The 16,155-nt window shown below is 35.6% G+C and overlaps 1 protein-coding gene and 2 long non-coding RNA genes across 4 annotated transcripts; 2 read left to right on the plus strand and 1 right to left on the minus strand.

Annotated features, from left to right (window-relative positions):
- Window positions 1-1,902: 1,902 nt before the first annotated feature.
- LOC145111412 (uncharacterized) lies at window positions 1,903-3,727 on the plus strand. Its single transcript, XR_013710257.1, has 3 exons — window positions 1,903-2,289; window positions 2,379-2,480; window positions 3,086-3,727. It is a non-coding gene; the product is annotated as an uncharacterized LOC145111412 (long non-coding RNA).
- Window positions 3,728-7,484: 3,757 nt separating this feature from the next.
- LOC145112948 (uncharacterized) lies at window positions 7,485-8,318 on the minus strand. Its single transcript, XM_079049058.1, has one exon. The coding sequence runs from the start codon at window positions 8,316-8,318 to the stop codon at window positions 7,485-7,487; it is 834 nt and encodes a 277-aa protein (XP_078905184.1).
- A 908-nt stretch (window positions 8,319-9,226) lies between these two features.
- Window positions 9,227-10,611, plus strand: LOC145117293 (uncharacterized). 2 transcript variants are annotated; one of them, XR_013712597.1, is made up of 3 exons: window positions 9,227-9,671; window positions 9,930-10,004; window positions 10,348-10,611. It is a non-coding gene; the product is annotated as an uncharacterized LOC145117293 (long non-coding RNA). The 2 variants fall into 2 exon arrangements; XR_013712596.1 differs by having other exon boundaries at window positions 9,227-10,004.
- Window positions 10,612-16,155: the final 5,544 nt, after the last annotated feature.

The following is a 16,155-nucleotide window of genomic DNA, read 5'->3' on the forward strand; positions in this document are numbered from 1 at the left end:
TTGTATGTATTGGAATTGGAATTAGTATGCAGGTGTGAATTTAAATCTGTGTGGTATATATGTCGTGTGTGGTATATATGTGGTTGGATATATGATAAATACGTTTCTATTTGCATAATTTGTGGGGGTTCGCCGGAATTTGTGATTGTCTGTCAGAATAAAGCCGGTGGGAAGTAGGCGGTGGACACGATATCAGAATGTGTGTGTGTGTGTGTGTGTATATACACATGGTTGTAGAACTCGCTACTCGGTACCTGTTCGACTGGTTACCGAAGAGCGAGTACTCGGGAGTATTTGTGAGTACTCAGGGAGTACTTGGATTCGATATTTATTGTATAAATATATTTAGGGAAAATATATATGTCTAAATCATAAGTTTATTGAAATATATAACAAAATTGGATACATGTGAATACACAAAAACTGAAAAACACACAAAGGTCTCACTTCGTGAATAATTACTAAACTTTAACATATATATATATATATATATATATATATATATATATATATATATATATATATATATGTAGTATAATCACATGTGTGTGTTAAATAATAAAGTATTATTTATATTATACATATTAATCACCGAGTTGGCCGAGTTTTACAACACTGCTCACTTCAGTAACAGGTCGATCGATGAATACTCAGATTTTATAACTCGCCTCAGTAAGGGGCCGAGTAGGGAGTAGCCGGACGAGTAATCGGCCAACTTTGCGAGTTTTACAATACTGTATATATAGGATATAGATCCGGTAAGAAGGAAATTTTTGGTAGGAAGGTAAAAAGTTTTTTTTCTATATATTTTTTTGACGAACAAAATAAATGAATCACTAGATGATTCATTTGTAAGATGATTCACAAGAAAAAATTCCCAAAAAAACATCTTTATGATTCACTTTTAAGTAAATTAAGAAAAAATTCACTTTTATGACAATTTTAATGAATAACAACAAAATCATTGTATAAATGAATCATCGAGATGTTTTTTTGAGAATTTTTTCTTGTGAATCATCTTACAAATGAATCATCTAATGATTCATTTTGTTTGTTCGCGAAAAAAATATGTAGAAAAAAAACTTCTTACCTTCCTACCAAAATTTTCCTTCTTATTTGATCTTGACTTTATATATATATATATATATATATATATATATATATATATATATATATATATATATATATATATATATATATATATATATGGGACGGTTCACTTGAGATTAAAAAAAATAGAGATCTTGAGATTCAACCTCAGCCACATATTTCTCATTTTCCGCTCTAACGTTCCAACGTACCGGCAACAACTAGGTATGCCTAATCATAAATAATTATATGGCAGAGAAGTATAATCATATATGATTATGCATGTTTATACGTATATGCCTAATCATAAATAATTATACATATATCTTTGTTCACAGACTGAGTAATCATAAATGATTATGACAGTTGGTGGCAGAAGAGGTGATGGTGACAGAGGTGACGATGGTATAAGTAACGGATGTAACAGTGGTGGAGTCAGCTGGTGTCAGAGGTGGTGGTAGTGGTGGTGGCGGTGGCGGTTGTGGTGGTGGGGATGGTGGCGGAGGAGAAAGGAACGGGTGGCGCTATATAATCATTTATGATTATAACAGGTTTGTCGCGCCGGTACGCCGGAGGGTTAAAGCGACAAATATGAAATATATATATATATATATATATATATATATATATATATATATATATATATATATATATATATATATATATATAGATGTTCAAGTATTCTAACTAAATATTGTGGAGATATAAGAATGATTGTGGGTCAGTCGTTCCAAAAAAGTAATTTGGTAATGTTAGCTATAATTATATATGGTAATTATTAAATGAATTAATAACCTCTTTAAATGGAAAATCAATTTTACATTGCCCATCGCTCATCTTTGTTAACCCTACCCACCGATGATTGAAGAAGATAAGAGGGCTGGAGCTTGCCCCTTCGCCGACCAACACCACCGAGCCACTATCGACACATAATACCATCAGCCACTACCGTTCATCTCACCTCTAGGCTCTAGGTCTCCAGCCGACACTCCCATAATCGGAAATTCAAAATCATTCTTTGGTTCTTTAATCTTCATTGGCATCGTCGCATACAGAGACTTACACCCAATTCCACTTTTGTTAACCTTGTCAGCGATCTCGTGAACATCGATGTTTACTCACTGGCGGTAGCAAGCAGTGGCACACCACCGGTCTTCCACTCCAGTGCAGCAGGGTAGTGACGACCGACTTGTTCATCAGGTAACATTAAGGTCTTTTTTATTAATAATTACATTTGAATAAAAAGAAAAGGATTCAAAGATGTCCACTTGATTCTGTTCTATTGAAAGGAGGAAGTAGTCGAAGGAGTTTAATTATTATCATGCGTGCTTGCTTTTCTTCTTCTTCTTCCACTAATCAAACGACGGACACCACTGGTAATCTCAGTTCAGGTATAAAGATGGAACTTTTCTTATAGTTTTGCATAGATTACGTAATAATATATCTGGGTTTTGTTCTTTTTCGATAGATTATGTAATCTCACATTTGGGATTTATATGTAATCAGATAGATTTAAATGTAATCTCACTTTTTTTTCCTTATAGATTTTGTTTTTATGTTTATGGGTCTTGTGTTTATGTTCTATATTGTTTATTAACTATAAAATCTCACTTCAAGAACACATAAAGCTCATTTGTTTTCCCTTTAAATTATGTTTATTTGTTTTTTTCTGTTGGCATTTATTTCCAAATCTAAATTTATTTCATCTCATTCTTTTTAATTTTGCATAATAACTTACTTCAAAAACACTTAAAGTTATGTTTTCATTTCAATATTTGTTTATATTCATGACTCTTTGTAGTTTGTACTCAAATCAAGTAAGATTTCATCTGTCTCTCTCTTTGTTTTGTTTTTTTTGGTAGCAGAAAAAACCCACATCAAGTTTTGTTTTCTTTATCTTTGAGTTTTGTGTTGATTAAAATCAACTCCAGTTTGTATAAAACATTTGAATTTTCGATCATATAATCTCACTTTTTTCTTGATTTCTATATAACAGCGGCCATTTCATAGACCACCATCACCAGCACTACTACAAATTCATCATCATCAGGAATAAGCAGCAATGTCTCCGGAAAAAGCCAGTTCTCGGCGGCAAGTGGTGGTGGTGATGACCAACAGCCAGGCGGCAAGATCTTGCCCCATCCCAATCTCAGAGTATTCAGCTTTGCTGAACTCAAAACTGACACTAGAAATTTTAGAAGTGACACAGTTTTAGGTGAAGGTGGTTTTGGAAAAGTCTATAAAGGCTGGATTGAAGACAAGTCAAGTTCAAAAAATAGTGTAATTGCAGTCAAGAAACTGAATTCTGAGAGCATGCAAAGGTTAGCAGAATGGTAGGTGATGAGAATTAAAAGGGCATTTATGTCTTTTACATACGTGTATGCGGTAGAGACTGATTTGAAGCTTGGTAAAGAATGAAAAGTAATGCAACAATATTCGTTCAGAATGGATTAGCATGTTTTTCTGTCGGAATGGATTAGCGACAATATTTCTATCAGAATGTATTAGTGTTTAACTTAGATTTCAATGTTTTTATTTGATTTTTAACCATTCTCGGTTGTATTCTTGAAGAATAAATGTAATTATTCCATTATTACTTGTATTCTTTCAGAATGAATGTCATTTATGTATGTTGATAGTTGTATTTGTTAAGAATGAATGTAATTATTGATTTTAGAATATTAAAATTCTTTTCATATAAAATTTGTATTCATTAAAAAATATTAATCTTGATAATATATGTTTATAGTATTTTGTCAGAATTTAATGTGTTTTTCAAGATAATGATAAACACATTCTTTTAGAATGTCCGAATTAATATATTTATTATCCAAAAAATAAGATTTTTAAAGTTTAGAAAATTAATTATTCCTTAAAATATGAAAATGTCCTTTTTTAGATCTATGTTAATTGATTAAAATACTCTTAGAATGAAACTAGATGGTATTTTTCAATTATTTTTAATTTAATAATACGTATTAATCACTTTTTTAAAATAAGTAAAATGATTGGTTCGCAATCATTCCTACATTCACACAATAATTAGTTAGAATATAATAACTTAAGACTATATATATATATATATATATATATATATATATATATATATATATATATATATATATATATATATATATATATAAGGGTAAAGGACAAATAATGAAAAGACAAAAGGGGCAAAATGGTAATAAAGAAAAGTCTAAAGTGCTGTTTGTTTTTTCGAAGCGAAAATTCATGAAGTCTGCGGACCACCTCTGCAACCCTCTGCAGCAGAAGAGGTGGACCAAACGACTGCAACCTGTAATAAAAAGTATGTTTATTTTTTAATATCTGCAGACTGTTACTAATAAAACTGAAATTTAAATAAATAAATTTATAAACTGAAAATAGTTCTCAACACCGAAATTTTAATAATTCTAGTCTGAAAACAATGAAACAGTATTAAAAAGAACATGTAAAAAATAAAAATATAAAATTTATAAAAAAATACTAAAAAATGTAAAAGAAACTATCGGTTTTATTCTAGAAAAAAAAAACTCAATTTAATAAACATAAAAAAGAAAATAATAAAAAATTAAAAAGATATTGCAAACAATGTCTACAAAGTTCGTAAAAGAATTATACATGTTAAAAAAGATGCAACCGAAACTAAAAATATTATTAACAGAAACGATAAAAAAAATTAAAAAATTCAAAGTTTTTTTTTAAAAAGTAAGTTATAAAAAATTATGGAAACTATAAAACGAAATTGTATCAAACCCGTAAATCAAAGTTAAAAAAAATAATAAAAAAATAAAAATAAAAAAGAAAACAAGTTAAAAAAAATCAAAGTTTAAAAAAAAATAAGTTATACCAAATTTCTAAAAAAATCACTTGGAAAAAATGAAAGTTGAAGATGTTTGAAGAGGCAAGTTAAGTGTTGTGTCGCGCAGAAAACGCGCATAGGTTTTGTAGTCTGAAGCCTCACAAAAATGAAACTGCTGCGAGTGAGCAAGTGTTGCGTGTGTGCTGCACCGCGCAACAAAAAAAGATCTGAAGAGGTTTTTTTTTAAAAACAATCAGCACCTAAGTGAGGGTTAGTTAGACGATAATGGAGGCTTAACATTGCAAATGGTGGAAACTACATGGACGAAATTGATACAAATCAAAAACTTAAAACTAAAATTATGATATTTGCCAAAAGGCCATTTCTGAACTTTAACAAAAGAAAAGAAGAGAAGAGAAAAGAAAGTCACGAGAGAAAAGAAAGGAAAACAAATTTTTTGTTGTGTTCCCGAGTTGGAGAGAAGTGGAAGGAAAATGAATCATTTTGTTCTTTCTTTCCAAAACCTCCCAAATCGGAAGGAAAGTTAGGAGGGAAAGTGATCATCCCATTTCCCTCCACTTCCTTCCACTTCCCTCTTTTAATGAAACTCGGGAACATCAATTTCTTTTATTTTCTTCTTATTTCCACCAATTTCCTTTCATTTCTCTCATTAAGTTGAACTCGGGAACGGGGTAGTTTTAAAATTAAGCTCGACACCTGATTAACATTAACATGTGTGTTCTTTTCAAGTTTAGTAAATATTTGAGACATTCAGGATCAGTTTTTATTTAAGTCATCGTATTGCTTTATCTGTACTCTTATAAAATAAATCTCACTATTTCTACAAATAAATTCACTATAATATTATTATTTTTTTAAGACGTTCAAACCGTTAATACAAATACCACTAATAAAATAATATTAAATTTAAAATCGTCCAAACCTTTAAGCTGAATATACAATTAGTCAATGCATACATTTCTTTATTATTAACAGACTTTTGATCCGAATATAAGCCTTGTTGAATCCAAATATCTCGGATGATAAATTAACTTCTACGGATTTAATTTTAAAATTCCCATTTTTTCATCGTTATCCTTGTATCTCGATTCTTAGGTACTGTTTGTTTTTTCGAAGCAAAAATTCATGAAGTCTGCGGTCCACTTCTGCAATCCTCTGCAACAGAAGAGGTGGAACAAACGGCTGCAACCTTTAATAAGAAGTTTGTTTATTTTTTAACGTCATTGGGCTGCTGCAATAATCTGGAATTTAAATAAAGTGATTTTAAAAACTTAAAATATTTTTTCAATACCGAAATTTTAATAATTTTACTCTTACAACATTGAAATAAAATTTAGACAACTTAAATAAACTCATTTTACATCCTTCGTTGTGCATCTATACCAATGACCAAATTAACACGACAAAAGTAACAAAATTTTTTTTGTTTATAGAATGCATACTTAAAAAACAACAAATACAACAATAATAAAATTATAATAATCAATTTACTTAATTCATGCTTAAAAACAATAAGCACAAGTCTTCGAACAAACTTATAACAAAATAAAAGCAAATTCATCTATTCCTGTGTATCATTGCTATCTAATTACATAACATCATTGGTAAGTTCTTGTAAACATAAACCCTTCATCACCTACAAAACAACAAAAATAATGTAAAGTTAATGAAAAAAATTTATACATTATATTCAACGTTTCAGCAAGTAAAAATACAAATACCTTTAATTCCAAACAACCAATCTTTTGTACAAATTAGAGTCTCAACAATATCGTGCTACAGCGGTGAAATACCCGTAGACTATGGTGCAACAACTATAGGAGGTGGGTTTATATGGTTAACATTTGCCCTCTTGGTAACTGAAATAGCATAAAAACATGAGACAAAGCCATAAATCAAAAAAGAAAATTGCACTAAATATATAAACGATTATAACAAAGGTAATGTAAAAAAACATATTCAAATCAAAATAAGATTGATAAACTGCACTAGTGGGTTTTGTTACAAACAAGTCTTCATACTTCCTATTCGATTAAGTCTTCAGTATTTATAACAATTTATTTCAGTAAAATAATATAAACCAAAACAATAGATAAAACAAAAAATCAAAGAAGAAAAATATGACAGCAAAATCAGAAAAGGAAATTAGAACACAAAATCATTCCATAAGATTGGAAAAACGATAGAGATCATGCAGCAAGTGGGTTTTGTTACAAACAAGTCTTCATACTTCCTATTCGATCAAGAACAAACATCAATATCATCAATTTTGACTTTTTACATTGACTTCCAACAAATTTTAATCTAGAACCCAGGCCCGGCCCTGATATTTCGGAGGCCTTGTGTAAAAACTAAAATGAGGCCCCACAAAAATTTCTTGTAAATATTATTAACTACATTTGCTACCACTAATTCAAAACATAAAGTTGCTAAAAAACATCTCATAAATTCACTACCACAAAATAATGTCTTCATCACTCATTGGTAATCAAATAAAACTGTAAAACTGTTATAAACAACTTTTCAACAAAAAAAAACAACGCATTACTATTTTCTAAACATTGACCTTCTAGCATTTTTTAGAAGAAAATTCATCTATGAGACTTTCATAATCAATATTCTCAAGAAACACATTCTCAATCGAAATCAATGCCAAAGCGTTTAATATCTCATGAGACATGGTCGAGCGCAAATAAGATTTTAAAAGCTTTAGTTTTGAAAAACTTCTTTCCGCTGATGCAACTGTAATAGGAACAGTCAACAATATTCTGTATGCTAGACAAGAAACTGGATAAGTGTTCATCATTTTTAGGAAATTTAGTATTCCGTTAGCTGTATTGTGTTCAACCGGTAAATGTTTTTGTAACAACTCCAGTTTGTTGAATAAATCATCAGCATTAATGTCTGAGATATGACCATTTTGCAGCCTCTTTTCCAGATTTTTGCAACATGACTTTAACTCGCTAGTATTCATTAACTTCAACTTTTCTGTTGAGAATAAGAAACCAAAAATGTCTTCATATTGTTTGTATTGTTCAAACCTTCGCTCCAATGAACCAATAGCTTGATCAACTATATACACAAAAAATTGAATCCTAAATGACTCTGGAGGTGAAAGTTCATGTACCGGCTCTGATGACCCAATGTCATTCTCATCAAAATGTCTTTTTTTAACAACTTTTCTTTTATTATTTTTCTCAACAAACATTGGATAAATTTCCATATCAGAAGCTATAGCTCTCGCACAATCCAAAGCCTTCCCAAACCCATTCTCTCGATAGTCTTTAAAAAACTCAATAAGTGCTCCCACACTACTCATTGCCTCATCAATACGCATAGTCTCAGACTGAAGTTGTTTGCTCACGTTATTTACTTTAGCCAATATATGATACCATATAACCATACCTGTTATAAAGTCAAATCTGCCAAGTTCATACTCTGCTAGACAAGTAGCTTCACTTATGATCTTTATGTCTGTCTCTTATTCAACAAGTTTATGCAGAGCTTTTACTATTTCAGGATCCTACTTTCCCACCTTGTTGATTGACAATGATTTTAAAGTGAGACTTTGTTTCGATAATTAAAACGCATCGGAGGCTAAATGTTAAAACGCATCTAAAATTGGAACCAAAAGTTACCGGGCTAATTTTATTTATTGATAAAACATAAAAATAGATTTTACAAAAATACCAATACTATAACTATAAATTATCCTAAAAATCGGAGGCCTGGTGCGACCGCACCGCCGACACCACCCCAGGGCCGCCACTGCTAGAACCATATCGTATTCAAGAACAATTGTCTTCAACCCATCAAATCTATGAAAGGTTTCAGCATGTCTATGGCATTTTAACATTACAACAATCGATTTCATGATATATGCCCACGATCATTTAACCAGAAATCAGAAATCAACATACCTTTCGACGCTCTGAAGGGCTGCAATGGTGCCTGTGCCGACGAGGAAGGAGGTGCACCGACGAAGGGCTGAGGTCGACGATCTGGAGAAGGAACGATTGAGCGAGGGAAGAGGATGGAGCGGCGTTTGTGATTTTTTTTGTCCGTTCTTATTATTATTATTATTATTAGGGTTGAGAAGACTTCTGAAGTGGTTGGTCCAATGCTGCACCAAGAAGCACACGGGGGCAGAGGATTTTTAGTTAGAAGCCTTTTAAAAAACAAGCAGCTACAAAAGCCCAACTGCTGCACGTGTTCTGCGCGGCGCAGCGATAAGTGGTCAAAGATGTTTTTTTTAAAAAAAAAAACAAAGAGCACCTTAATTTGGGGGAAAACGCAGTTAGGAACGATTACTGCTTCTAATTCTATTTCATGATCTCCTCCACCCTTCCCCCATCACATATACGGTTGAGTTCACCATCTGCAGTTCTGCATCCTTTGTCGCTGCCAACATCATCTTCGTCGCCTCTTCAATTCCAAAGCTCCCTTCACAGCCATTCATTATTGAAATCAATTCCAAGCCATTGTTGTCCTTCATCATGATCGCCCTTCTAAAAACCATAGCCTCACTCCTGCTCATTGTCGCCACCAGCAGCCACCACTCATGACGGTCAAACCGCTAACTACCCATTGGTAACCCTCACATCTATCCACCATAACCGCTGTTCACACCATCCATTGTCACCACCTCTATCGAACCATACACCGTTTGCCGCGTTCCTTCTCGCAATTCAAGAAAAACTCCAAAATGTTGAAAACGACGATGGAAAATTAGGGATTCTGTCAAAGCTGGTTCCTGGTAGTTTTTCTCATTTTTAATAATCAATACGACCTCTAATTTTGATTTTGTCATCTCAAGCCTCCTTTTTCTACTCTACATCTCATTTTTTAGCAATTGTCGACAACTTCCTAATGGAAACTGTTTCAATTGGTCACTACACTTATTCTTCTCTTCAATTAGGAACTACACTTACTCAACTTGTGATTATTTGTTGGATTGAGATATTATTAGTTCAAGAGTTAAACATCATTAATTGTGCTTTTGACTTTACCGAAGGCTCGAGGTTAGAAGAAACACATGAAGAGGCTCATTGAAGCACATGGATGAAACTTTTGATTTTCTAATGTTGAGGTATTTTACATTTTACACCTTTTCTTTTTCATTTGTTCCCATTAGTGGAAATTGAATTTTGAAAAGAAAAAAATGTATTGATTTTATATTCGCACAAGAGAAGAAACTTCCATGTTGCAAGTCCTATAACTTATAAGTGGTCAGGTATGTGATTTTTTTTTTCATATTACCATATTGTTGTTTGTTGACATGTAGTTTTTGATTCTTCATATTTTTTCAATTGTTTTTGTATAAATTGAATTCTTATCTCCGACCCCATTAGTTTTTTGTATAAATTAATGCCCTTATCAATTGTTTTCTTTATGAAAATATACTAATGAAATACAAATTACATTTTTTCAAGGTTGCTCAGTTTTAATGGGCTTGAACGACACAAGACACTAAGGTTGTCCAATTTCTATCACCGGTGACATCCCTACAATTTGGTTTGAGGTTATTTGTGAAGGTCGCTGATAATTACATATGACATGAAAAGTGATCGGGCTAGGAATTTGAATCAAAATGGTTATTAAGATCTTATTTTACATTAAATTTACCTGTGAATATTGCAGACCCGCAACATGAGTCAACCCAAGTACTCAATATTATCATGCTACATTTATTCTAAGTGAAGCTGAAAATGGAAGTAGGATCCAACTCACACTTAATGTGACTGGATTTGTTGCAACAAAATTGTATTTCATGGAGATTCGTAGGTTTGCTTTCATGGAAGTTGGCAATCGACACTGCAACACCTAATTGCTTCAATATAAGCTTTTATTATTAACCAAAAACATCAAAACATGTTTTTTTTAATCTAAAACATAAAGGTATTTTTATTTTTAACCCAAAGCTTTCTTTTTAACCCGAAACAACAACACACTATTAGTTTTAACCCAAAATATAAATGTGCTTTTATTTTTAATCCAAGACATCAATATTGTTGTAAACATATTTTAATGCAAATGATGATTGCCAATGACTTGTGTGTTTTTTGAAATATGATATTTTTCTAAATTAATTGCCGAAATAAAGTATTGGCTGCCTCTCGCATTGCGCGGTTAGACGGCTTGTATTGTTTAAGTTGAATTCTAATTATGAAGTTGTTAGGGTTTGATTTGTGCGGTAAATTTGACATTTTGTTAACAATATTAAATATTGTTGGTTTTTTTTGAATCATTATATTGTTTAAGTTGAATTCTAATTATGAAGTTTGTATCGTTGTTTTTTTAAGTCATTATATTGTTTTATATTGTTTAAGTTGAATTCTAATTAGGAAGTTTTTAGGGTTTCTTTTGTGGGGGAAATTAGGCGTTTTGTTAACAGTATTAAATACTAATTTTAATAATTTTATATGATAGGTATTATTTGAAATAATGACTAGTGCATCTATATAAAAAAAACAAATAAAAACAATTAAATATTCAAACGGTTTAGATGTAACATCTACGTTCGGGATATTTTTTATTTAGGGATTGCGAACCGTAATTTGATCGAGTAAATATCTTGGCCTTGGGCTCCCAATTATTCTATGCAGAGGATGTTATCTTTGTTGGAGAATGGTCTACAGAAAATATCTCAAATGTGGTATGGATTCTTCATTGTTTTTATTTGGTGTCGGGTCTCCAAATAAATTTGCAAAAATCCAGTCTTTATGGTCTAGGAATTAGGACCGAGGATGTGAGTCTTATGGCCAGGAGTTCTGGATGCAAGCCGGGTAAATTTCCTATTACATATATTGGCATTCTTGTGGCTCAGAATATGTGCAACGACCATAAAATTCATGAAAAATTTAAACTTTTAAAACAACTCATAAATCATCATTGTTTACAAATACTTTTTAAAACATGTTTAATATCAGAATTTTCCCAAAATCATAAAATCAAAACTCGAGGAGGTGCACGATCACGCCTTCGCCTTCCTGCGATCCTTTGCGGTACCTGAAACATAATCCAAAACTGTAAGCCAAAATCTTAGTGAATTCCCCCAAAATACCAATACACAAACAAAGAGCACATATAGAATAATAGCATGCAATGGGTCCACAGCTAACAGACTGGATTGCCCTTGAGCCCACAACATAAGTCTGGCTTTCCCTTGGCCTACAGCTTATGTCTGGCTTGCTCCCCAACCTGATCAGTTCTCGGACTGAACACCACTAAGCCCTCAGTACGAGTCTGGCATGCCCGTCCCGACCCTCAGCTCGTATTTGGAATACTCATGAGCCCTCAATATGAGTCTGGTATGCCCTCCTCGGCCCTTAGCTCATATCTGGTTTGCTCCAGGGTTTGTTGGCTACAGCACAAAGCAGTACAACTTCAACCCAACCCACACAATATGTCGACATATAATAGATAATATCATATACAGATAAACTGACAGTATCATAGGTAGTCCTAAAGATCTACCAGACTAGCATATCAAGACTATCATGCATATCTATTCCATACTCAGCATATCAACAATATCAGGTTATCAACCCAATGAGCCGACCTTGGTGCCTTCGACCTGAAAGTATAGTGAGGAAAACTCACCTCACAAGCTGCACAGGACTGATAAGGCCCGACTCCGAATCTCAGCTCTCTACTAAATGCCTACATCCACCAAGTGACCAATTTCCATCAAAATCCCAAAATAGCCTCAAAGTCAAACTTGGTCAAACATGGTCAAACTTGATCAAACTCTTGGTCAACTGGTCAAAGTCCATAAGCCACTGAGTCAACCCAGTCGAGTCAACCCAACCGAGTTAACTCAACATGGGCTGACCCATGCGAGTACGTAGGGCGTACTCTGGAGGTATGCTCAGCGTACACGAAGCTTCGCAGAAACCACCATCGGGGTGGTTGACCGGGTATGCGGGGCGTACACCAAGCGATGAGGGGCGTACCCTCGCAGATCCCAAATTCTTCATTAAGTGCTTAATGGCTTTAGCACTTAAGCTCATACTTCAGATCTAAGGTCCAGAGGCATACTAGGGTCATAAAGTTTCCAACTTTATGACTTTACACGTCCATAAAGTAATTAATGCATGGTATTAATCCATTAAGACCTTCTACAAGATGCATGGACAGCCCAAAACGTCCATAACCAAACATGTATAAAAATGGGACTTTTGAGACAAGAAGAACAACATAAAGTCACCAAAATGAGATCCAAGCAAACAAAGCATCAAGGTGAAGACTTTTTACCTTCTGGAGCTTCCCAATAAGGTAATGATTCAAGATCCACAAGCTTGCTTCAACTTCTAAGCTCCTTAATGCAACTCCTTCTTCCTTAAGCACACCAAGAACACACTTTTAGCTCAAAATACACTCTTAAGGGGCTAGGGTTTGCCAAAAACGACTCAATGGCTTTGGAGGCTGAAAAGGTGGGGGGTAAAGGCGCCATAAAGATGCTTAAATACCCCTCAAACCCTAAAACTTAAGGTTTCTCTCGGTCATGAGTACGCCTAGCGTACATATGTGTACGCCCAGCGTACTAGGGCGCACCCTAGTACGCTTAGTGTACTCACATGTACGCTTAGCGTACTCGTCCTACCCCAAGATTACCATCTTGCCACAAGGGCTTCAAGGCTCATTCTCATGGACTTAGGGACTAAAATAGCATAATTAAAACCCAAGGGATTAATTGAAAAATACCTGAAAACCGGGGTGTTACAACTCTCCCCCGCTTGAGCTAGACTTCGTCCTCAAAGTCTACTATCGTGAACAAATCTGGATAATGCTCTCGCATCTCAGCCTCTGGCTCCCAGGTCCACTCGGAGCCCCTCTGGTGCTTCCATCGTACCTTTACCAAAGGTACTTCATTGCTACGCAAAACCTTCCCCTTCCTCTACAGAATAGCTACTTACCTCTCAACATAGTTCAGGCACTCATCAACCTGAATATCATCCAAGGAAACCACCGCATCCTCATCAAACACGCACTTTCGCAGCTGCGAAACATTGAAAGTGTTGTGAATCTGATTGAGCTCCTCAGGAAGATCCAATCTGTACGCAACCTTGCCAACCTTGGCGATCACTCAAAATGGCCAATATACCGGGGACCCAATTTACACTTCTTCCTGAAGCGAATCACACCTTTCCAAGGTGAGACCTTCAGTAACACCATGTCGCCGACCTGAAACAACAACTCGGATCGGTGTCGGTCGGCATAGCTCTTATGCTGACTCTGAGCAGTCTGCAATCTCTGTCTGATATTCTGAATCATCACCATGGTCTGAAGGACCACTTCGGTCCGCCCCATAACCCTATGACCAACCTTGCCCCAGCAAACCGGGGTACGACATCTCCGCCCATACAAAAGCTCAAAAGGCGGAGCACCAATGCTGGAGTGATGACTATTGTTGTAGGCGAACTCCGTAAGAGGTAGGTAGGAGTCCCAGCTCCCACCAAAATCGATGACACAGACCCGCAACATATCCTCAAGGGTTTGTATCGTCCGCTCACTCTGACCATCGGTCTGCGGATGATAAGTTGTGCTGAAGTGCAACCTCGTGCCCAGTTCCTCATGGAACTTCTGCCAAAAACGGTAGGTGAACCGAACATCACGGTGTAAAAAAATGGAGACCGGAACCCGATGGAGAGAAATGATCTCGCGAACATACACCTCAGCCAACTTCTCGGTCGGAGAACTCTCCCGAACCTCCAGGAAATGCTCACTTTTGGTCAACCGATCCACGATAACCCAAATAGCATCAAAATCCTTTGCCTTCTTCGGTAACTTAGTGATGAAATCCATCGAAATATGTTCTCATTTCCACATGGGAATCTCCAGAGGTTGTAGCTTGCCATGCGGCATCTGGTGCTCATCCTTGACCATCCTGCAGGCCATGCACCTCTCCACGTACCAGGCGATCTCCCTCTTCATACACGGCCACCAATAGCTCAATCTCATATCTCGATACATCTTGGTGGCCCCTATATGGATAGAAAAACGAGACTTACGAGCCTCCACTAATACAATTTGTCTGACCCCACCAGACATCGGAACCCAGACCCGACCACAACGAGTCAATAACCCACGACCATCCGGCACAAATCTGGAAATCTCACCCCTGATCCTTTATTTCTTCCAATTCTATTCCCGGACACCCTCGGCCTGAGCCTCCCTAATCAATCCCAAAAGCAAAGAGTCCACTGATACCCTCATACATGATACCCCCTCTGAAGATCCAACTGACTTGTGGATCAAGGCATCCGCCACCACATTCGCCTTACCCGGATGGTAAATGATCTCGCAGTCATAATCCTTGACTACGCCCGGCCACCTGCGCTGCCTCATGTTCAGGTTCGATTGATCCATAATATGTCTCAAACTCATGTGATCCGTGTAGATAGTACAGCGGACCCTATAAAGATAATGCCTCTAAATCTTGAGGGCAAAACCACTGCCCCCAACTCCAGATCATGTGTGGGATATCACATCTCGTGCGGCTTTAGCTTCCGCGAAGCATAAGCTATCACTCGTCCTCTATGCATGAGTAATGCCCCCAAACCAGTGATGGATGCATCACAGAATACCACAAAATCCTCAATTCCCTCTGAGAGGGTCAAAACTGGGGCCTCACATAATCTCTGCCAAAGAGTCTCAAATTTTTTTCTGCTGCTTAGGTCCCCATCGTAAATCCACCCCTTCCTCGTCAGACAAGTGAGGGGTACCGCAATCTTAGAGAAATCCTGAATGAATCTCCGATAGTACCCTGCCAATCCCAAGAAACTCCTGATATCCGAGGGAGATTTCGGAACCTCCCACTGCATCACAACCTCGATCTTGGCCAGATCGACCAATATCTCATCCTGGTTAACGAGGTGTCCAAGGAACTGAACCTCTCGTAACCAAAACTCGCACTTCGAGAACTTAGCATAAAGCCGTTCTCGATTAAAAGATGCTCCTCACGCTGCTATTTGGTCTTGTAATATACCAAGATATCATCAATTAACACAATAATCGAACGATCGAGCATCGTCCTGCATACTCGATTAATCAATTCCATAAATATTGTAGGCGCAGTGGTGAGCCCAAATGGCATCACCACAAACTCGTAATCTCCATAACGAGTCCAAAACGCGGTCTTCTCTACGTCCTCCTCTCTCACCCTAACCTGAGGATACCTAAACCTCATATCTATCTTGGAGAACCAAGATGCACCCTGCAACTGATCAAAGAGGTCA

This window comes from Lactuca virosa, chromosome 5 (assembly GCF_052849685.1).
Source record: "Lactuca virosa cultivar CGN04683 chromosome 5, Lactuca_virosa_CGN04683_v6, whole genome shotgun sequence".
Lineage (NCBI taxonomy): Eukaryota > Viridiplantae > Streptophyta > Magnoliopsida > Asterales > Asteraceae > Lactuca > Lactuca virosa.